This window comes from Typha angustifolia, chromosome 8 (genome assembly GCF_048772165.1).
Source record: "Typha angustifolia cultivar Huaian chromosome 8, ASM4877216v1, whole genome shotgun sequence".
NCBI lineage: Eukaryota > Viridiplantae > Streptophyta > Magnoliopsida > Poales > Typhaceae > Typha > Typha angustifolia.
This window is the reverse complement of record NC_133246.1, coordinates 3781176-3802468: the sequence shown is the minus strand read 5'-3', so window position 1 is coordinate 3802468 and position 21293 is coordinate 3781176. Positions and strand designations below refer to the sequence as shown.

Sequence of the window (21293 nt, the reverse complement as noted above, 5' to 3'; positions counted from 1 at the left end):
TAAAAAAATATATTAACTAAAAAAATTAGCAAAGAGATTAAAGAAATTTGACAACTTTTAATAATTGTTTTATTAGTTAAAGTTATTAAAATTATTTTATATTAAAATTAATGTACGTCAAGATAATTGCATATAAACTAAAAATATAACAACTACAAATGATATTAAAAAAAACTTCAAAAAGACATTCTAAAATTTAGCTAGGGATGTAAATTAACACCATAAAATCTTTAAAAATAGATAAGTACAATTTAGAGTATTAAAAGAATCCTTTTTATAGAACTAATTTTATCTTCATTTAATTATAATTTTGAGATTAAAAAAATCCCCATAAATTGAATCACCAACAAGAAATATCTATGCATCTAGAAAAATATCAAAAGCAAAATATAAATAATATTTTTAGAAGTGGAGAAAAAGAAAAGTACGCCTCTAACACTCTAATCTCTAGAGAAGAGAAGAATTGGCGTAGCAAAATGATCACCATATGTATTCAAACACCTCAATATCTTCGCCGAATTACCCACGTGTTACTCTAGATCTCTCTTCCTCCGTCCGATCCCCATCAGACGGCTTTAAACAGCCCCAAATCGAACCGTCAAACCCTCCTCTCCCCCGAACCGACCATCCCAGGAAGCGGAAGGTGGTCTCCACTTTCCGCATCATCAACCTCTCCACATTCTTATCCAAATCGATAGACCAAATCTATATCCGAATTCTGATCTCTCTCCTCTCTATTTTTGGCGATTAGTAATCTTTTTAGTTTTAAGAAAAGGAGTAGAAAGATATCTTCTTCCGCTTCCCTAATCGGAGACCGCAGCCGGAGGTTTCCTTATGAAGTATGTGATCGGGCCTTCGTATCCAGTGGAGGATGGACGGCTCCGACCAACCGTGTAAGGTAAAGCTTTTGCCGGTTCGCAGCCACTTCAATTTTTGGCTTGGTTGATGAGTGCTTCTTTTTCTTATTTCGATTTAGGTGTTGTGCATTAAAGGTGTTTGCTTTTTTGTCATCTGAGATCTTATATAAAGATTGGGGTAGAGAAAGAATCAAAAGAATATGGCTTTTCTGTTAAATTGTATAGATATTCGTAATGATCAGTTGGGAGGTAACAGATACCGATTTAATGCCCTTCTCTTTTTGTAGATCAATGGACCAAAAATTGGAGTTGTTCACTTGCCAAGGATACCGATAGCATTAGAATTTCGAGTCATTCCTGCATCTTCCAATCCAAACTTATTTTTCGGTTGGTTGCATATGTCTACATTGTTTAGAGAGAGTTGGGGACTTGCGTTACATCTAGGGTGCTCATAAATTCTTGCGGTTAGTTTGGCTTCTTGTGTTTCAGAGCTCACTTGAAATCATCTTTATATGGTTTATTTTGAAATACACTCGTTAGAAAACGAAGAGGAAGAAAAAGTAGATCCTTTCAAAAACAATGGGAGTGTTAAGATTCTACATATGAGCTTTCTTTGTTATCTAGAGGTGTTATATTATGTTCCTATCTCACTAAACCAAACAATTTGTTTTAAAGATAGATTCTGCATTTGTAGATGTAGCATCTCTTACAATGAGCCAAAAGGGTCCCAAGTTGTTTGCAAGGCATGGTGGCTGGGACAAATGTTTTTTTTTTTTTGTCATGCCTTCTATGGTTGTTTGTGGTTTTCAGTACATTCTTTTTTATCTTATAAAGTGGTTGAGTGATTGATTGATTCACTTGTGAGACTTTCTATGCAATGGTAATTTGTGTGCTCAGTAATTAGTAGGAGAGGCGGATTTCATATTATTTACCATCTATTATCCTAAATTTCTCAAAGTACCACTGAGGGTTGATATGGAATAACATCATAAGATTCATAACAAATCATTTCCATCCAAATTGTATCTGGTTGCTCAAAAGGGATTTATTTATTCTACTGACACTATTACAGCTGCAGTTTTGACGTCTAAAGAATTAACAGGGAAGGTGGTGTAGAATCAGGGATCCAATCTTAAATTAATTGATGATGGCTTTAGTTGGTGCAATCTTTTTATCTAAATCGACCAATTTCTGAGTCAATGTTATCGTAATGAATTGTGTGATCTTTCACAGTTTTCATCTCCCTTTTCTCAATTCGATATACTTTGCACTTTTACTATCAATCTGTTGGAACTTGGAACCTTTTAAGACATCTTCCAGTAATTTTACTTATCAATTCCAGTGCAAGCCCATTTATAAAATGGATCTCAAATAAAACTACCTGTGATTTTACCTCATCCTCTAGCCCATCAGGATTTAGGTAGACATGCCTTGAAATAGTACAATACTATGCCTTTATCCTAATTGATGGATTTAGTATAAGGTAGATCTTTCTCTGACTACCAGCATGCATTTGGTTCTTCTAAGATGCAGCATAAAGTTGACCTACAGGTCCTACAAATCTCTCATCTAAATCATAAATTGTTTCAGTTGATTGAAAAGGAGATGGCATTATCGTTACTTATAGACAACCTGCCTCTATAGGTTTTGAAAAAATATGACTACCTCTGCACAATCACTGCTACTCAAATTTGCCCAAATAGCTATTGTCATTTTCCATGTCAATATATTCTGGTCAAAGATAAACCATTAACTGTCATAACAAATTTCAATGGCGATAAGACTTAGTTATCTATTTCATATCCCAATTACAATGAATCGTGAACTTTGGTTAGTTAAACATATCCCTTTTAAATCTAAATTTTCTTTCATCTTGTTCTTTGTTTAATCATATAAGGCCATGGGTAACCTTATTTGTACAAATAATCTGGAGGTAGCCAATCAAAATCACATTGGTACGAGCGAATTTTTCTCAAGCATGGAAAGTACAAGAAAGAATCTTTGCATCGATACTGGTATTCTATTTGAGGTATCTATAATTTTGAGTGCAAGTTTGGAAAGAAGGGATAATTTGAAGATGGTTGATTTTATGAATTTGTAACTAGTGGTTTCCCTCTCGATGGATTTAATATTTCTTAAGAGTTAGGCTGATTGATGGCTCCAATTGATGGACTTCCACGACACAGTATATAATGTTATTGATGATCAAATCCACTAATATCCATTATTATTTGAGTGAGCTCTGATATTCTCAGGCTATTTAATCTTGAAGAACTATACATGTGATCTATTAATTTGAAGAAGTATATAACTAATGTAGTACCCACCCTCATGATATATTGATCTAGGGATGCGAATTAGAATATTCTATTTATGTGAAATTGTTCTTAATCTAAGCTGCATTCTATTTTAGGACTACTACAAAGTTCTGGAGATTGATTATGATGCAACAGATGATACTATTAGATTGAGTTATCGAAGATTAGCATTGGTGAGTTATCTTTAACTTTCTGGCTTGACCTTCACAATTTTTTACATTCACTAGTAGATAAAATGGGAAAATCCCAAGCATAACAAGCATTAGATCTTTTTGTTCTTTCGTAGAAGTGGCATCCTGACAAGCATCAGGGCGATAGTGCTGTTACTGCAAAATTCCAGGAGATCAATGAAGCTTACAAGGGTAACTTCTATAAGTTCTCCCTTAGTTATGATGAATCTCTTGATTTTCCTTCTCCCCTTGTTGGTTCTTAGCTGTTGGGGCTGCCTTTCCGTTTATTTTCTTGCTTTATGTGGTGTGTATGCATGCACACTAGTACATGTGAGTTTTAAGAGTATTTGGTTTCTATTTGTTCCATATAAGACATTTTGTTCATTTGAAGAAATAACTCTATACATGGTTTCCTCAAGAGATAGCTGAGATAAGTGTTTCGGATGCTGTAATAATATCGTAAAATGGAAAGCCTGACTTGTGTACTTATGAATGTTTGCAGTATTGAGCGATCCAGCTACTCGACTCGAGTACGATATATCTGGTAGTTATGAGATCAATAGGTACACCTTACGGGTAAGGATCTTATCTGATAGTGGTGATTGCAACTACAACTTTGCATTTTTATTATTGATTTGCGGACATCACATTTCTTGTTTGTGATTAATTGCATTCCCTTCGTTTAGGAGTACCTTGCAAGATTCAAAGGAATGATCCTTACCTGCAATGGTCTTGGTATCAGTCACTCAATTTGGTAAGCATCTAAGTTCATTTTATCTTCTGAAGCAAGTATTACTGCTTACAGTGCTTAGCATAGTAGAGCTGGGGCCGGTGTACTGGTACATGCACTTTACTCTTGAAGTACAAACCTCGTATTTATAGTTATTCGATTTCAGGACACAGCAACTGATGGATATGGAGCCGATTGATCGATAGTGCAGGTTCTTTCTGCGTGAACCTTTATCAATTACATCGACTTTTCTTGCACAAAGTTACCTATAGAAACTGACAAGCAGTTTGATCGATGGCCTAAGGATTCTTGTTTAATGTGTCATCAAGCTACAATTCTTCATTTTTCATAAAAGCAACTGTAACTTATTCCTCAGGATGGTCAAAATCTTACAGCATGCCACAATTTGTTACTCTATAATGGAACTCATTCATAACAGCAACCAGTGAGTGTTAATAGACCATACCGAAGAATTCGTGCTGTTTCCGTGTAAAAATGTGATAGTCTTAGTGTAGTTATCATTTTTTTTTGTACCAAAATTTCTTTTCTATGTGAAAGTTATTCACTTCAGCAACGTCCAACTCCACTTGCTGTCATGTGGTCTTTGATGACATTTTCTTACTCTGGACATAGGAATTTCTTCTATTGCGGTGTCTTATTCAATTCGTCAGGCCAGGTGATTTAGAAGGAAGAAAGCTTTGCTTTCCCATTAACTATTATAGTCTATGTAGAAAGATTAGGTAGAAGGTCGACGTCGCCGCAATATGTTATAATTTGAAGAATTCTTCCCTCAAGCATGGCCTAGCAATTCTGGTTTAAAATTATAGTTGACTTTGCTTTCCACGTAATGGTTTGATGTGTTGATTGAGACCTTAGTATTCTTATGATCATGGACGAGGAAGGGCCCCAAACGATTTATTATTTTATAAGATTTATCTTTTTTATTTGGATAACAAATAAGAAAATCATATGTATATTTGGATTTGGGTCAATTCTTTGGGATTCGAAATGCGTAGAATATTTATTTATTTATTGAGGTTTGATTCTATTTTTTAACTATTTAATGTCTCACGAAGAAGAATAAATGAGGAGTTTTTATGTGAAAATTATAATTATCTTGCATTTAAACACTTCATAATCTTATTTGAAAGACAAGTTTACCCCTGCTTCAAATTACATAGCTCCTCCAAAGCACTGCAGTGAGGAGGGCAAATTCGGAATAGGAAAGAGAAGAGAATCACAATCCCTAATTCTAGTAGGGAGATTCTAATTATGCGAGGCGACGAATACCCTGATCTGGTCGAGAAATGTGATGTCCTGCGGCCGGTCCTTCCGCTTAACGTATCCCTTCGCCTCCGCGTCCGAGTAAGCCCCGAATCCCAGCTCCCCGCTCCTCCTCCACAGCTCCGCAGCGTAGCTCCGGTGCGCGAAGTATGCCTCCACCTCCACCTCCAGCTCCACCTCCTCCTTGCCGTGGAATACGACGACGGAGATAGGGAGTCGCTCGTAGTGGCCCCTCGAGACGCCCTCGAGCTCGTCGAGGCGGGCGAGGGCGCGGGAGGAGACAGCGTAGAGCTCGCCGGAGACGCGATTCCCGGCGCCGGGCAGGTTGAGGAGAAAGGGGACGCGGTATGGCCCGCAGACGAGGGGGAGCCGGCCGGCGGTGGCGGCTGCGCCGACGAAGACGGCGTCGCCGGAGCAGATCAGGCTCTGGATAAGACCGTGGTTGGAGAAACCTCGCTTGAGGGTCCCGTAGGTGAACACCAGCTTCCGATCCATCGCATTCGATCCAGCCACCATCTTCTTCCTCCCCTCCGATCTAACCCTAGAAGAAAGGTAGGTGTACTCTTCTCTCTTCTCCTTCCTTCTTTGGGGATGGTAGTAGATGTAAGGTGGTGAGTTGCGCTACGGTCTCCGCCTCTTTATAGGACTTGGTGACATCTCTTTGGTTCGCGGAATCGTGGTGTAGAGGGCTCGGAACGAAATGACGATAGTACCCTCGCAATTGTTTGAGCCAATTAAATAATATGGTAATTACAAAGAAGAAACGTGTTCGTTTTTGCCTTCTATTAGGGTAGTTGGGTCGGGTCAAATCTTGGACGGGTTTGTCAATTTAACCCGTTACCGCTTTCAAACATATTCTAATCCATTGAACCTCAAATAAAATATTCCCAAAAATATTTACACGCTAAGCAAAATTTTAAACAAAATAACCACACACACACACACAAAATAAAAAAATGGAGTAAATTTATACTCCATTGTTCTCATCCGCGGCACAGCGGCGAGCGCTCTTGCGCGACTCTCGCCTTCGCCGACTTCCTTTGCCGGAACGCCTTCATCGGGCTCGCGAGATACCGATTCCACCCCTTCCACCTCCCTTCTCCTCCGATTGAACCAGGGGTACTTTCAACCACGACTGACGTCGACCTCGGCAGCACCACTACCTCCGGCTCCTTCGCCCTCGAGAAAGGCCACGGTAAAAGCCACCCCCGCCGCCTCTCCCTCCCCTGTCTGCCGGAGATCGATCCCGACCGCTCGATCACAACCCCAACCGATCTCGACCGCCGAAATGCCGCCTCGCTGTCGATGAGGTTCGTGAGCTTCCCGACCACGCCGATAGAGGAGGCGCCGGTGGATCTGGCGAGATCGGAGGAGGAGCACAAGGAGGGGGAGGTGGTGGAGGGGGAGCATGCGCACGGGCGCACGTTAGCGCAGCCAGGGCAAAGGAGGAGGAGGCGGTCGCGGAGGCAAGTGGGGCAGACGGCGTAACGGGGTTGGGGTTGGTGCTTCCAGCATCGCCATGGCTCTTCCTCTTCCTCGTTCCAGAGAGGTAGCTCCTCCACCGTCGATCTGCGGTCGCCCTTCATCACAGCCGTTGGTTCCTCTTCCGAAACGGTTACCGCAATGGGCGTGGAGTGGAGCGGAGAGGGGCTGACCGTTTTTATACTCTAAAGCGGAACAGTAACGGAGAAGAGGTAACAGTAGCCCTTCGTTTTTGCTTTAAATAACGATGCTGCCACGTGATCAAACGTGGGGATTTCCATTGGTTCGTGCTCATGGACATGGTATGGCTAGCACCAAAACCATTGTTCATGATGGGATTATATTCCCGATGGAACTATAGTTGCTCTATCGTTATATATATCCCCTCAATTTCACAATAAATTTCACTGCAATAATGAAGTGGTAGGGCCTTAGTGTTGAACGCTAATATACATAAAAGTTAGTGATGATTAGATAATTCTTTTTAAACATTGTTAGGCCAGTATTCTTATTATTTGGTTAGGCTAAAGTTTAGTATATTTATTTATTGATAGAGAGATCGTAGATTAATCCAGATAATGGAGTTAATCCTCTCCTACATATGTTGGAATATCATAAAGACTAAATCTTGATACCGTTGATGATTATGTTCTACTTACACTCACGAGGGTATTTTTGTCATTTTGGAAGAGCGTCGTGTCTTATCAAGAATTCCTCAAAGATCACGCGGCCGAGAGATCCCACTCGATCCCAGAGGAGATCGTTTCCGTGTGCGCCCGCCCGCGCTACGATTCCCGGGTTTTAAGGACGGACGGTTGAGATTGCGACCTAAGAGGGAGGAGGGCTGCGATTGGTGGCGGACAGGTCGCACGGTTTACGAGACCATCCGTGGGATCCGGCTTTATTGATCTGGAACACTCCGAGACGTCGGACGAGTGACTGAGTGAGGTGACCCACAAACGGCTGGGCTTCGGAGGTAAACTCGAACGTCTCTTCCCCCCTATCTCTCTCTCTCTATATATATTTCGTTCTTTGCACCCGAAAGTGTGGGTGATGATTAGACCAAGTAAAAGGACCGCTCCTCTGCATCACATGTCAGGAGGGGGAGGGTGGGGCCCATGGCCACACGTATTCTTTGTGAGCGAATATCATGTCAGATAGGTGTATTCCGATTCCGCGGGGTCCAACTCAGTCCGTCGGATCGATTCAAGCGCACCGAAGCTTCTCGAATGCATGCCAGCGTACGTATCCAATCACGTACATACACCTATGATTCTACTCGTTTTAATCGTTCTCTTGGGTTGGGTTGCATATAATAATATCTGCTTAGATTGATCTCGATAAATCGACCTATATCGATTACATAACTAAAGTAATCTTTGTTAAATAAATACTTATTCCGAAAGAAAATTTAGGGTGACTTCGTAATTAAAATGGTAAATATTTAAAGTGTAAAGTGTTTTTTTTCTTCTTCAAACTAGTATTAATTTTAAGGCGTTAAAATAGATAGAAAATATGACAGTAAAATTTTTAAGGGGTAAAACATATTCCGGGCTTCTTCTGGTAAAGTATGTTTTGAATTTTTATGATGTTCAAAGATCAATAAGAAATCGTCAGACAATATACTAACAATATTTATTTTCTTTCAGTTATAGGTGTACAAATATTTTAGAGTGGTCATCTACAGTAATGGAATAATCTAAAACAGAAGATCCAAATGTAAGAAAAAAGGTATCTTTTTAAACATCCAAAATGCTGTGAATTGGTAGTTAAGCCCCCCGGCTTGTTTTGAGCTTAGAGGGGTTATCTGAATAACTAAACATATTTTTATCTTTTCTATATCTAACTAAATTTACTTTAAAAAAAATTAAGACTAAAAAATAAAGTAATTAAGTTCGAGACTTAATCTCAAACCAAACAGAACCTAAGAAACTTAGTCTCACTGTCCCACACAACAAAATTAGTATCATATCAAGGTTAATTTATTACCCACATGTGTTAAATCACTCTACTGATATCAATGGATTTGTTTTTACTTTTTAATATTACAGTTAAATTGCACCAGTTTGATGGTCGATTTATCTGTCCAACTAGACGGGCTAGTCCTTTTTCATAACTATGCATATCATATTAAACAAAAACCTTCACCATAAGTATTTCTTTATTAAAAAAACGTCAATTATATATATATATATATAAGGAATCATTATAAACATTCAAAATAGGTTTGGTTGGTAGTTATTGTTCCACATGGTGTTTCCTATCCCCTAACAAAGCATATCATATGAAGGTCCATCTTAAACTAAGGAAAACCATCAAGGATTCCAAGGAAGGAACGTGATCTTAACCTAATTCTCCAAAGAGATGCTCTAATATTCTATCTAATAATCCTTTGGTGGGTGAGGATAAAACCTCCCATCTCACCAAGACAACCACATTGATCCAAGCTTTCGCCCTGTCATTATATGAGCACCCTCGTGGATTTATTCTAATACGAACTCTTTATTAAACTCTGGACTAAAAATGTCACACTTGTATTCATTTGAGCCCATCATCTCTCTGACATTTTGCAATAACAATCAGCCAAAATGGATTCCCCTCCCTCATTTTAAAAAAGAAGAAAAGCCATTTGCACTTAGAATAATATTTATATCCTGACAGCATAACATATAAAAGGTTACATGCATGGTTATTGATCATCAGTGAGCAGTAGTGCATTACAGTTAAACATAGATCTTCTTGAATGCACACTAATATATCTATCATAGACATCTAATACTGCTCTTCCCCGTTCATTTTTGGACGCAATTATCGCTATGTCCTTCACTTAATGGGCTAGATTCAGGTCATAGGTTTGGTCCGTGATTATAACTTAAGTTTTTAAAGTAGTTTGATGAGTTTATAAAATTTTGTCTTATAAAAGCTTTCACCATCAATATAAGCATATTAATATATTGTATAATATAAATCCAGATCATGACAACCTGCATTACAAGTTGAATAAATCAAGGAGCAAATAATGAAGTTTAGCCAATTAATTATCCCACGTGGTACTAGATGTCACGTTAGCTCAACAGAAATCTATGCCAATGTCGTCTCTGGATTTTGTCCAAATTTACTATTCTGAGAGCCATAAGAAGACGATGTTTCCTTCAAGCTAAATGTTATTGAATTAACTTCGTCAGCAGCATTCATACCTACGGAGAGTATAATCGGGCTGCTCATTTAGGTAAGCATAGAATACTTTTTTTTGAGCTCCCATGAACGACTTCTTTTCTCTCCTCCGAGTTGACTTTTATTCTTATTTAACGCATCAGTAGGGTATCAATTGGGTCAGGTTATCAGAATCCGAGTTGAGTCGAGTCCGACTCATAAGAGTTATGATAATACAAATATAAACAATCAAATATAATTTATTTATTAAATATATTATATGGGTCATAATAAAATTATGGAGTGATACAAATTATTTAAATTAATTTAACTTATTTATATTATAAATAAGTTAATTAAGTCATAAGCGGATTGGAATAAATATGACTAGCTTAACCCGTTTACAAAGTCATATTTTTCACTCCAAGCTTTGACTCTCCTTCAAGTGTAGTTTGAATAGCAGGTACCATTTTCATAAAAAAAATAATAATAAATAAAAAGAAGAAAGAAATCGTAGCAACATGTCACGAGTTTAGTTGGTGATAAATCTCATCAAATCTCAACGCAAGGACGAGGTTATCCGACGTGTCGTGCGATGAGATGCACTAGGGATGAATAAATAAATCTATCCACCTCCACTAGGTAGGAGGATTCCCGGATAGTTTCGCTCTCCTATTCCAAGAATCGCGCATGTATTGTCCTCTTTATCGCCTTATCGGGGGGGGAATAAGTTTGTATTCCCCGGCCGCTATCGTGGTGAGTGAGGATTACACGCGTCGTCCCACTTAAGTGGCGGCTTATTCGTTGAACTAGGGGCTGATACTATCTCAAAATATGTGCATTTTTTCTTTCAATCGGCAAATAGTTCACAAATTGATTCTAAATTTTGTATTTCAAACTTAAGTGCTTTATCATCTGTAGTTTAGATCACATTAGATTTTTCATCTAAAATTAACGGTATAAATGATGAATTATTCATATAATTATTAATGCTAATATTCTTCTACCATAAATAAGTTGTTAAATAACTAAACTACTCTTACTATTATTAAATCATACTATAGCTAACACTTGCAACTTTATATAGAATAAATTAAAATCGAGCCAAATCACATAGAATAAACTGTAATTTATCCTTTCAAATTTTATAAACATAAGTATAAGAACACTATCACTCACAATTTCATTGATCTACTATGCTAATATATATATATATCACCAAATATAGGAGACTCAACCTCCTCCAACAAGTTTCACAATTAGAACTAATTAAAAAAAAATCATAACTTGTGTCAAGCTTAGGTTGGATCTATCTCAAGTTTTTTTTTACTCATTTAGATTGTAGAGTGACCAAAATTTGTGGGCATTGGAAGCTTAAAGTTTGGTCCAACAATTTGGTCATCAAAGTACTAGTCAATTGCTTCACATACAAAAAAAAGAATTTCAAACTTTTTCTCCAACAGGGAAGAATAGAATCAAAGTTGACCAGGACTTCCAGATGAGTGGCCTTAGGAACTATTATTTCCAACTATATAATTTGTTTGTTTAGCCTTCCATCTTCTATTTCTTGGTAACATACTATATAAATGCTCCTTTAGAAATATCTTGTCATGAGGTAAGCTAACACATAGCTAATGCCTTTAATTAATGATGGCAATTAATGCCATTGTTCTATATTGCTAATTACCTTGGTTATATTTGCAATTGGATTGGAAATTTATATGGCTACAGTTAGATGCTAGAAAAGGATTGATGGAGAAATAATGCAAAAAAGAAAGTAGGCCATTACAAATAATGAGGACTAAACTAATTGCAGAGGAGAAAGTGAGAGGAGGTTTCCTTGCAATTAACGCCATCTTAGGCTTGACTTTAAGCGGATAAGAACAACGCAGCTCTCTCATCTCTTTCTCTCTCTATCTCCTAAGTCTACAAGAAAGACCCCCTTTCCAAGGAGAAGTTTTAGAGCAAAACAGAGGAGACCCAATTCGCCAAACTGGCGATAGAGCACGAATCCAGCTTCAAGCTCAAGAACAGGAGGAATATGGTGGGCTCTTTGGCTTTCATTTTGGTGAATTGTTTGGTGGATTGGAACTGGGTTCTAATCTGTTTGTGAAATTTTGTTTTTTGTGCTGTTGGATTGGAACAGGGAGGAGGATGGATGGAAGAGGAGAAGAGATGGCCGCCGTGGCTGAAGCCTTTGCTGTCGACTAGATTCTTCGTCCGATGCAAAGTCCATGCGGAGTCGCACAAGAGCGAGTGCAACATGTACTGCCTCGACTGCATGAATGGAGCTCTCTGCTCTCTTTGCTTGGCGTCTTACCATCGTGACCACCGAGCCATTCAGGTACGAATTTGGCTCTCAGTTTATTCGTCAATAGGAAAAGGAAAAAAAGATAGATGGATATGTTGGAAAATAAGATCGTCTTATTCGCAGATAAGGAGGTCGTCCTACCACGATGTTATCAGGGTGTCGGAGATCCAGAAGGTGTTGGACATCACTGGAGTCCAGACGTATATCATCAACAGTGCCCGCGTCGTCTTCCTCAACGAGCGGCCGCAGCCGAGGCCCGGCAAGGGCGTGACGAACACCTGTGAGGTCTGCGAGAGGAGCCTCCTGGACTCCTTCCGCTTCTGCTCCCTTGGCTGCAAGGTTCGCTCTCTCTATTCCCCCCAATCTGGAATTACGTCGAGCAGGTTGTGATCAAGCTTTTCGTACTTTTCCCAACGTGTTTGATGAAATGCTGCAGATAGCCGGAACGTCCAATGGCCACGAGAAGAAAAGGAAGAAAAAGAAGAATTGGGACAAACCAATGACGGCTGCGTCGGACTCCGACGAGTCCTACACGAGCACGAGCCGCGGGAGCGAGAAGAGCAGCGTGGTGCAAAGTTTTACCCCTTCGACGCCGCCGCCGCCGCCGACCGCCGCCGGCTTCCGCAGCGCGAAGAGGAGGAAGGGAATTCCACGCAGAGCCCCATTTGGAAGTCTTACACTGGAATTTTAACTACTACAACAATGTTCTCATATATCCCTATATAGTATGAAACACAAAGTACAAGCAGCTAAGATCCACCCAATCTCCCTAGCTCTCTCTCTCTCTCTCTCTCAGGATTCAGGTATAGATACTTCTTTAGATATGTCATAATAGCTAGGTTTGTGGTGTTTCATATGATTAATATTAGTATAGGAGATCGTAATTGTGAATAGTAAATGTAAATATCTACTCATGAGAAAGAATTAATAGAGGTGTTGATGATGGGTTTCTATGGATGCCATGGAATAAGATGCTATTTTACATTAATGGGTTGTGGTGCTTGCCTACCAATTTTAGCTATTTTTGTTACTATGAATTATTTTTTTTAAAATATTATAATTCTTGTTAGTTTAAGTCAAACTTTAAAACATGGCATTCGATGCACATCAACGTATTAATTTACAGTAAATCCTGAGCATTACTAATTAAACTTTGAAAGGAGGTTGTTTGTTTTAATTAAACCCTATTTACTATTAAAACCTGAATAATAAAACAGCAAAAATGAGTCACGTAACACCTAATCCTGCGTAATTGCCACGTCACGACTTTCTTACGTGTCGCATTATCATTGGACGGCAGGGGAGGACGTACGTGAGACGCCGCCCGCCTTCGTTGACTGATCTCGCTCACATGTTGTTCTCGCCGTCCGATTGGAACCGGACGGATGGATTCCATCAGGTCAAGGTTGTTGGAAGAGACTTGTACTTCCGCACGGCTCTCCTCTACAAACTATAAACTATGGCTTGAAGCATAACACATTGATTATAGAAATATATTATTCCATTATTTAAAGGCTTAAAACTATCAATTAATAAGCCAACATGACATGAGACGTACGTAGGTATTTCGCACATCAAACGACTCCATTTTATTGTTTTTTTAATATCTTAAAAATACTCTAATATTAATTTATAAATAGATACGTATTATATAGATTAGTTTAATTAACTGTAGATATAAAACAAACTTAATTTCAAAATTAAGGTAAAAGTAAAAAAAAAAAGTAGCAGCATTTTTAAAGATGTTAGGTTAAAAATTAAATCAAACTATTTAAAAAAAATTAAAAAAAATAGGGAAGTTGAATATAAAAATAATACTCTTATTAATAAAATTCTCATTGAGTAGACAGTGGAGATGGATGTGGATCACACCAAGTCTCTATATATATATACATATCTTTCACTAGATTCACCACCCAACGACAAAAATATACACGAATATTACGGTTAAAGAGGCTTCTCATTAGCTCCAACTTAAAATAATAATAATAATAATTATTATTATTATTATTAGGGGGACAAATATCCAACTTTATATTATGTGCGTGGCTTATGATGTCATAAGCTATTATAAGAATATTCTCTCTAATTTTTTTTTAAAAAAATAATAAATATTTTAAACTATTAAAAATACTTCAGATATTAATATTTCATTACGACGAACTTACTCTTCTATTTTTATTTTATAATATTAAAAGATGGGGTATCTCTATGTTAAAAAAAAAAATAATAATAATAATAATAATACTTGATAGAATTAAAGTATAATTATCCAAAAGGTGGGTTGGTAGGGCCCATATAGATCACGGGTTAGCTTAATGCCAAAAGTTAATACTATTTTAAGGTTGCTCCATTTTGGTTGCCTGCTTGATTTAATATTGCTTTAATATGTGTCCTGTCACTTGATAGTTGATAGGATTATTTGCACTCTATTTTTCCTTTTTGAATTTTAAATATTTTTTCATACTCAATACAAGATATACACTAATCTTATTATTACTAAAATTTAAAAACTTTTTGCTCAAAATATTTCGTATTTGATATATATATATATATATATATATATATGTGTGTGTGTGTGTGTGTTTATAATTGCTTGTCAACTATTAATTAGAATGTAAATAGTCTTAATTATCTATATAAAAAAATATGGTGCTAATAAACTATTAATTAGTTTAGACGAAAAATTTAAATGATTACTATTTGGTCTAGACGAAGGGAGAATTAAGTACCTAAAATTGAAATAACATGTTAAACTACAGCGGATAAACTATAATTTGTCATATATATATATATATATGATATTGGTGCTAATAAATTCTTATTAGTTTTGAAAAAAATCCTAATGATTATAATTTAGTCTGAATTAGGAGAGGATTAAGTGCCTAAATTTGAAAAGGATGAAACTAATGGAGATTAATTTTAATTTGTGCTTTGTGTTTGTGTATATATATATATATATATATATATATATATATATATATATATATATATATATATGTACATTGGCAAAAAGGTGTGTGAGTGGAGTTAGGTTGATGGGCACCAATTGGTTTGAGGAGTGATGATTAGGCATGGATGCTTAAAAAAGTGGTGCAATTGTTGAGCAGTTGGAAGCCAAGTTGCTGAAGGTGACATCCTTCCTTTCTTTTTGTTCATCTTCTCTTTTTCAAAAGGAATTGGAAGCCAAGTCCCTGACACAGCTCGCTAAGCTAAGCTAGAGGTGCCAAATGAGATGAACATGACCTGGCTCAAATACTTTTGGAATCGAACTCGAACATGAGCTAAGATGCTAATTCGATTTTTCTGGTTCGCCTTATGTTTGAACTCGGTAAATTGAAGTCGGTGCTGGCTGAGAGCAAACCCTAGCTTGATCATGTTCCGCTTGTTAATACTTCTCTACCTTATCGGTAGAAGTGATCATTATCGAACGGGCCGAACCAGATTCGAGTCGGACTTTTCAGGCCGATCAGATTTAAATATTTTATCACGATCCAACTCACTAATCACTCGAATCAAATCAGATTCGAACTACGCTAGAATATAATAGCATATTACCGTGCACTAGCTCATGCGATATCAGACCTAGCATAATAAGCTGAATTTAAAATTGAGTTGCTCAATGTAGAGGCGAAAATGCAGCTTCTTGCATTACTTACGGAGCAAGTGATAACAACAGTACTGGTTATTCCAAAATGACTGTTTCTAAGGTTTATCAACCCACTGAAGAATTGAGAAGATGCATTGGATGTGTTGGAAATATTTGTTTTCCCAGGTTTGCAGATCTTTCCTTGTCTAGAGAGGATTTGATGACTAATACTAACTTAGGGTTCCACAGCTTTCCCAAGGGAGCAGATCTACTTTCATATTTGTATGTTAAGCTGTGAGTAAGCCATCGGAGCCTTCATGTGTTCTTCTATTTCATGTTATTTGTTTGTATTTAGCAGAGCATGTTGCAGTAGTGTTAGAGCTCCCTCCGTCAATTTACTAGAAGTGTGATCTCTGGTAGAATTTTTACCTGGATATTGTTTTCCTATATCACCATTTCCTGAATACCACTGTTCTGTATCTACTAATTTTATGTTTAAGTATTGATATCTACTATAATTTTTATATTATTTACCATATTACATTAGTTTTTATCAAGTATATTCTAGAATTATCACGTTAATATATTATTTAGTTCTTCTTTTTCGATACCCTTCGTATCTGTTTATCTTTCTAAGATAAAGAGAGATAAGAGGATAATAGGAACACTAAAAAGTCTTATAACCGGTTCAAAATGTGATTGCCTATATCTAAATTATAATTTCTAAGTTGTCGACGCTATTTAACTGAACGTAATGTATATATTTTTATATTGATATCTTTTTATAGTTAACTTGAGGAAAGTTTAATTAAATGAATGCCTTCAATTAATTTTTAATTACTTACATATATCTCTCAATTGTTTAAGGTTGATTTAAACTAAAATTTGATTATTAAATGATATATCCTATAGAAGTATTAAATTAATTCTATCTCCTATAAAAAGTAAAGAATCAAATTTAAATTAAATTCTATCTCGTATAAAAGTAAATAATCAAATTTAAATTATCTTGTATTAAATAATATATCATGTTAATTAAGGTGAAATTATATCCATCGTAATTATAGCCAAAAGAGAGAGAGAGATCGAAGTATTTGTGTACATTATTGGCAAAAGAAAGGGGTAATTCGCATAGAAAAGAAGAGCAAGAGTAGAATCATAGATAACGTAAAATGGAGGGGTTAAATAGAAATTTCTTTTCTATTAAATTTACAAAAGAGTCCTCGACATTGGTGTAAAAGTCCCTTCCACAAAATAAACCCGGTTTGTTTGTGATAGGCTCATCTCCACGCCCATCCCATCATCATCCCCTTCTCCAATCTCCTCCAATGGAGTCTCTCCTCCTCCTCTCACCCTCCTCTCCATGAAGCATTTGGCGGCGACGATGGCTCTCCCATCCTACCTCCTCCTCCCTTCCTCCCGCTTCTCTCCTCTCTCCCGCTCCATCTTCGCGGCGCCCACGCTCCCCCTTCCCCTTCTTGGTCGCAGCCCCAATGGAGTACAGCAACCGACCGGGTTTGGGAGACGTTGGGGTGGTAGTTGTACAGCTCCCCGGAGCCGGAGTCGTGGGCCTTCCATGGTTTTCGGTCTTCTGGGCGGAGACGAGGTGGGGAGGGATCCGTGCAGCGAGAGCGAGGGGGAGGAAGAGCACGACGAGGAAGAGGAAGAGATGATGGCATCTGTTGCTCCTGAGAGGTGGGATGTGTTGGGTCTTGGCCAAGCCATGGTATGGACTTGTTTCAGCTCGGGTTTCTTGCATAATTCCTTATGTTAAAGTGTGCTCCTTTGATGCTAGCGCTAGGTCATGGCAGCGTTTTTTATTCCAATTAACACGATAATGCAACTTGTTATATATGGAATTGTAGAAAATAATGAGGAAAGGACAGTATTGTGCATGATTTAGTTAAGAAGACTTGGTATATTTCAATTTGATCCTATTCTAGTTTACACTACATGTTGAGGTGTTGTAGGAACTAGGAAGTACTTTGTCATAATTTTAAACTTCCAACAGCTGAGCTATTCTTGCTCCACATTGTCTCGCTTTACTTTCTGCTTATTTACATGATTCTGTTAGGTGGGAATTGTAGATTTTCTTTCTTCATAGGTAAATCTGTACAGCAACATAGTCACTAGTAAGTAGTTGATGAACATGGTCACTAAGTTCAAGCTATCATTAAGTTCTATATATATCTTTTTTTACTTGGATTGATATTTTTTTTATCAATATCGATGTTATATATGAAACCACAGAGGTGATGATGTAGTTCTCTTGTTCCATCAGGTTGATTTTTCTGGCATGGTTGATGATGAATTCCTGAACAGAGTAGGCATAGAGAAGGGTACACGGAAAGTAGTTAATCATGAGGAGAGGGGTCGCGTATTGCGGGCCATGGATGGTTGTAGCTATAAGGCTGCTGCTGGAGGTTCTCTATCCAATACATTAGTAGCTTTGGCAAGACTTGGTAGCCGGTCAATCGGTGGTCCTGATGTAAATGTTGCCATGGCGGGTAGTGTGGGCAGTGATCCATTGGGTGGTTTCTATAGGTAATACTAATTTATTTTGATTGTTATCAATGTCTACAAGATATTCTGTATGGTGCTTTCTCTACATCTTGAGATTGTAATCATCTAGCCTGAATGCCTTCAAATTAAATTACTAGGAATATTTGTGTTATATGCATGTGAAGTTATGCATTCTGAAGTTATTTTAAAAACTTTCTCTTGTCTCTCTTGCCACCCACATACCTCATTCCACAAACTAATAGTTTTCCCTCAAATTTTTTTGCTCAATTTTCCCAATTGCCTCCTCTCTCCTACCACCTATTTAAACCATTTCTTAATAAGTATGCTTTGCGTAATTGCAAGAAATGAGAATGCTTTAATTTAAATTTATATATCAAATCAAGAGTTTCATTTTTTATTTGTATTTTATCTGTACTTTATGTCACATCTAAAATAATTATAACATTCATATTCTAGTTTACAATCAAGTATTAAATTACCTACTCTAGAATTTTAAGAGTAATAATAAGAATAACCATCCCTTAATCAAAAATCAAATGGGGCCTTAGAGCTTTTACCAGACAGGAGCATGTTTTTGAATCAAATAACTGTGTTAGTGTGTTTTCCTGTCTTATTATGAAATGCTTAGGATTGATAGCTCCTAGAAGGTGTCTTCCTAGAATAAATTTTGTTTCTTCCCCTGCTATTTGGTGTCAAAGATATTGAAGAATGACTATACTAAGTGGCTGAATTTATAGATATATCTTTTGAACTTTCAGGGCGAAATTACGTCGGGCAAATGTTAATTTTCTATCTAGACCTGTCAAAGATGGGACCACTGGAACAGTTATTGTTCTTACTACTCCAGATGCTCAACGAACTATGCTTGCATATCAGGTCTGCTCCTTTATAAGTAACATCTTGTTCTAAGTCTGTTAAGTTTTATTAATAATCTAAATGAACTCAGCTGCATAAAGTGGTCACACACATACAATTATTCAAGTATTATATTGGCACATGGTTGTCCAGATGCTGGTAGTGCAAACAATTTTACTACCAACAATTACCTTAGTATGTCATTAACATGTTTGACATGTACTAGATAGCCATCTTATGCCTAATTAGGAATTTAGGACTACTATTACATTATTTAACACCTTGTTGATGTACAAGAATTTCTTGACCATGGTGACACGAACAAGAAAGTTATGACATTATGTCTTTATTAGATGCCCATTATTTTTTTCTTGGAAGCAATTGTTTCATTGATTGTTCTGAAGCGTCCCTATCCTCAGTGACTCTTCATATGGACTTGCCAAGGACAATAACTCCTCACTGAACTTACTGTTGCAGTCTTGTTAGAAGCCCTTGCTGTTTTATGATTATTGACCTAATGATTTCCTCTGCATATTCTTCAAGGGCACTTCTTCTACGGTCGACTATGATCAATACTTGGCTAGCATAATCTCTAAAACAAATATGCTAGTCATAGAAGGTTACTTATTTGAACTGCCTCACACAATCGAGACTATCAAGAAAGCCTGCGAGGATGCTCACAGAAATGGTGCACTTATTGCTGTAACGGCATCAGATGTTTCCTGCATTGAGAGATGTTATGATCATTTCTGGTAAGTTCATGTACATATTTTTCACAGGTATATTGCTCGTACAAGTTGTCAGTCTTTTGTTCTGAGATTACACAGTTCTTCTTTAAGCTTATATCAAAGCACAGATTCCCAAGCCTCCTTTCATGATTTCATCAAACAGTGAAAGCTAGCAAAGGAATCACTAATTACTTGTCCAAGAATGTTCTACAACTAGAAGTGATTTGCCTTGACTTATCAATTCTTCAACAGAGATTTCCTACTTCGATATGTTCTGCCAAGAAGAAACCTGTGGATTTTTTTCAATATATTTGTATGAGTTCTGGCCCATTTTGTCTTATATCACCAAGTGCTTCTTTTGTGCATAATTTCTCTGTTTCTGCATGTGTCTCAACTCCTCATTTTAGTGCATGTCGATGAAACGTGAATTGAAACTTACCAGCTTATCTCAAAAAATTTATTCTGAAGGGACATCATAGGAAACTACGCAGACATTCTGTTTGCCAACAGCAACGAAGCAAGAGCATTTTGTGACATGACCTCAAAGGAGAGCCCCATGTTAGCTGCTCGCTACTTGAGCCATTTCATTCCATTAGTGTCAGTCACTGATGGCCCACAAGGCTCGTACATCGGTGTCAAAGGCGAAGAAATATACATCCCTCCGTCTCCATGCATACCTGTGGATACCTGTGGCGCAGGTGATGCATACGCTTCAGGTATTCTCTACGGTATTCTTCGAGGGGCCTCAGACTTGAAGGGCATGGGTATGCTGGCCTCGCGAGTGGCAGCGGTGGTGGTAGGGCAGCAGGGTACTCGCCTTAGGGTGCAAGATGCCTCCAGGTTGGCGGAATCATTTGCCTTTCATCTTGATAGCTTAAAGATGTGCTCAGATGTAGGATCAGATCATATCTCCAGCTTATGATTCTATGGATGTAGGTTAAGTTTGCATGATTCTCATTTGACAAAGAATTTCTAGGTGTTGCATTATAAACATTGTTTGTTAGTTCATTAGGAAAAATGCTCAAAAGTATTTGAGGATTGAGAGGAGGGAGAAGGAGCATTGTGTCTGTTGTATCGACAGGACTGCAGTTAGAAGGGCTTCATGTAACTCGAACACTTAGTATTGAGAAATGTCAAAAGACTTTTGTCTGTCTTCATTGTTTGTAATATCTAAATGGCCCTTTTACCATCATCTTGTAATGTAGAATGACATATTTGTTGTATATATAGCACTTATAACTTGTTAATCAAATAAGAAGAACTAGTATTGAGTTCTTATAATACTAATCCAGG

The 21293-nt window shown here is 37.4% G+C and overlaps 5 protein-coding genes across 5 annotated transcripts; 3 read left to right on the top strand and 2 right to left on the bottom strand.

Annotated features, from left to right (window-relative positions):
• Positions 1-553: 553 nt before the first annotated feature.
• On the top strand, positions 554-4538 carry LOC140764478 (uncharacterized). Its single transcript, XM_073103064.1, has 6 exons — positions 554-898; positions 3271-3348; positions 3462-3537; positions 3848-3921; positions 4032-4099; positions 4242-4538. The coding sequence occupies exons 1-6, from the start codon at positions 872-874 to the stop codon at positions 4279-4281; spliced, it is 363 nt and encodes a 120-aa protein (XP_072959165.1). The 5' UTR covers positions 554-871; the 3' UTR covers positions 4282-4538.
• Positions 4539-5167: 629 nt separating this feature from the next.
• On the bottom strand, positions 5168-5985 carry LOC140764477 (putative gamma-glutamylcyclotransferase At3g02910). Its single transcript, XM_073103063.1, has one exon. The coding sequence runs from the start codon at positions 5873-5875 to the stop codon at positions 5342-5344; it is 534 nt and encodes a 177-aa protein (XP_072959164.1). The 5' UTR covers positions 5876-5985; the 3' UTR covers positions 5168-5341.
• A 145-nt stretch (positions 5986-6130) lies between these two features.
• LOC140764476 (uncharacterized) lies at positions 6131-7053 on the bottom strand. Its single transcript, XM_073103062.1, has one exon. The coding sequence runs from the start codon at positions 6943-6945 to the stop codon at positions 6343-6345; it is 603 nt and encodes a 200-aa protein (XP_072959163.1). The 5' UTR covers positions 6946-7053; the 3' UTR covers positions 6131-6342.
• A 4815-nt stretch (positions 7054-11868) lies between these two features.
• LOC140764475 (protein RGF1 INDUCIBLE TRANSCRIPTION FACTOR 1-like) lies at positions 11869-13262 on the top strand. The gene is made up of 4 exons (XM_073103061.1): positions 11869-12038; positions 12141-12338; positions 12429-12644; positions 12742-13262. Exons 1-4 carry the CDS (start codon positions 12036-12038, stop codon positions 12994-12996), a joined length of 672 nt encoding a protein of 223 aa, XP_072959162.1. The 5' UTR covers positions 11869-12035; the 3' UTR covers positions 12997-13262.
• A 3887-nt stretch (positions 13263-17149) lies between these two features.
• LOC140765564 (uncharacterized) lies at positions 17150-21149 on the top strand. The gene is made up of 5 exons (XM_073104711.1): positions 17150-17620; positions 18176-18438; positions 19176-19293; positions 19816-20024; positions 20469-21149. The coding sequence occupies exons 1-5, from the start codon at positions 17258-17260 to the stop codon at positions 20920-20922; spliced, it is 1407 nt and encodes a 468-aa protein (XP_072960812.1). The 5' UTR covers positions 17150-17257; the 3' UTR covers positions 20923-21149.
• Positions 21150-21293: the final 144 nt, after the last annotated feature.

Excerpts from the sequence above, each read along its gene's own strand:
- LOC140764478 (XM_073103064.1), top strand. The coding sequence starts at position 872 with ATGGACGGCTCCGACCAACCGTGTAAG. Across the intron at positions 899-3,270 it reads GCTCCGACCAACCGTGTAAG|GACTACTACAAAGTTCTGGA; the intron begins GTAAAGCTTTTG and ends ATTCTATTTTAG. Across the intron at positions 3,922-4,031 it reads TCAATAGGTACACCTTACGG|GAGTACCTTGCAAGATTCAA; the intron begins GTAAGGATCTTA and ends CCCTTCGTTTAG.
- LOC140764477 (XM_073103063.1), bottom strand. The coding sequence starts at position 5,875 with ATGGTGGCTGGATCGAATGCGATGGATCGGAAGCTGGTGTTCACCTAC.
- LOC140764476 (XM_073103062.1), bottom strand. The coding sequence starts at position 6,945 with ATGAAGGGCGACCGCAGATCGACGGTGGAGGAGCTACCTCTCTGGAAC.
- LOC140764475 (XM_073103061.1), top strand. Across the intron at positions 12,339-12,428 it reads GTGACCACCGAGCCATTCAG|ATAAGGAGGTCGTCCTACCA; the intron begins GTACGAATTTGG and ends TCTTATTCGCAG. Across the intron at positions 12,645-12,741 it reads TCTGCTCCCTTGGCTGCAAG|ATAGCCGGAACGTCCAATGG; the intron begins GTTCGCTCTCTC and ends GAAATGCTGCAG.
- LOC140765564 (XM_073104711.1), top strand. The coding sequence starts at position 17,258 with ATGAAGCATTTGGCGGCGACGATGGCTCTCCCATCCTACCTCCTCCTC. Across the intron at positions 18,439-19,175 it reads CCATTGGGTGGTTTCTATAG|GGCGAAATTACGTCGGGCAA; the intron begins GTAATACTAATT and ends TTGAACTTTCAG. Across the intron at positions 19,294-19,815 it reads GAACTATGCTTGCATATCAG|GGCACTTCTTCTACGGTCGA; the intron begins GTCTGCTCCTTT and ends ATATTCTTCAAG.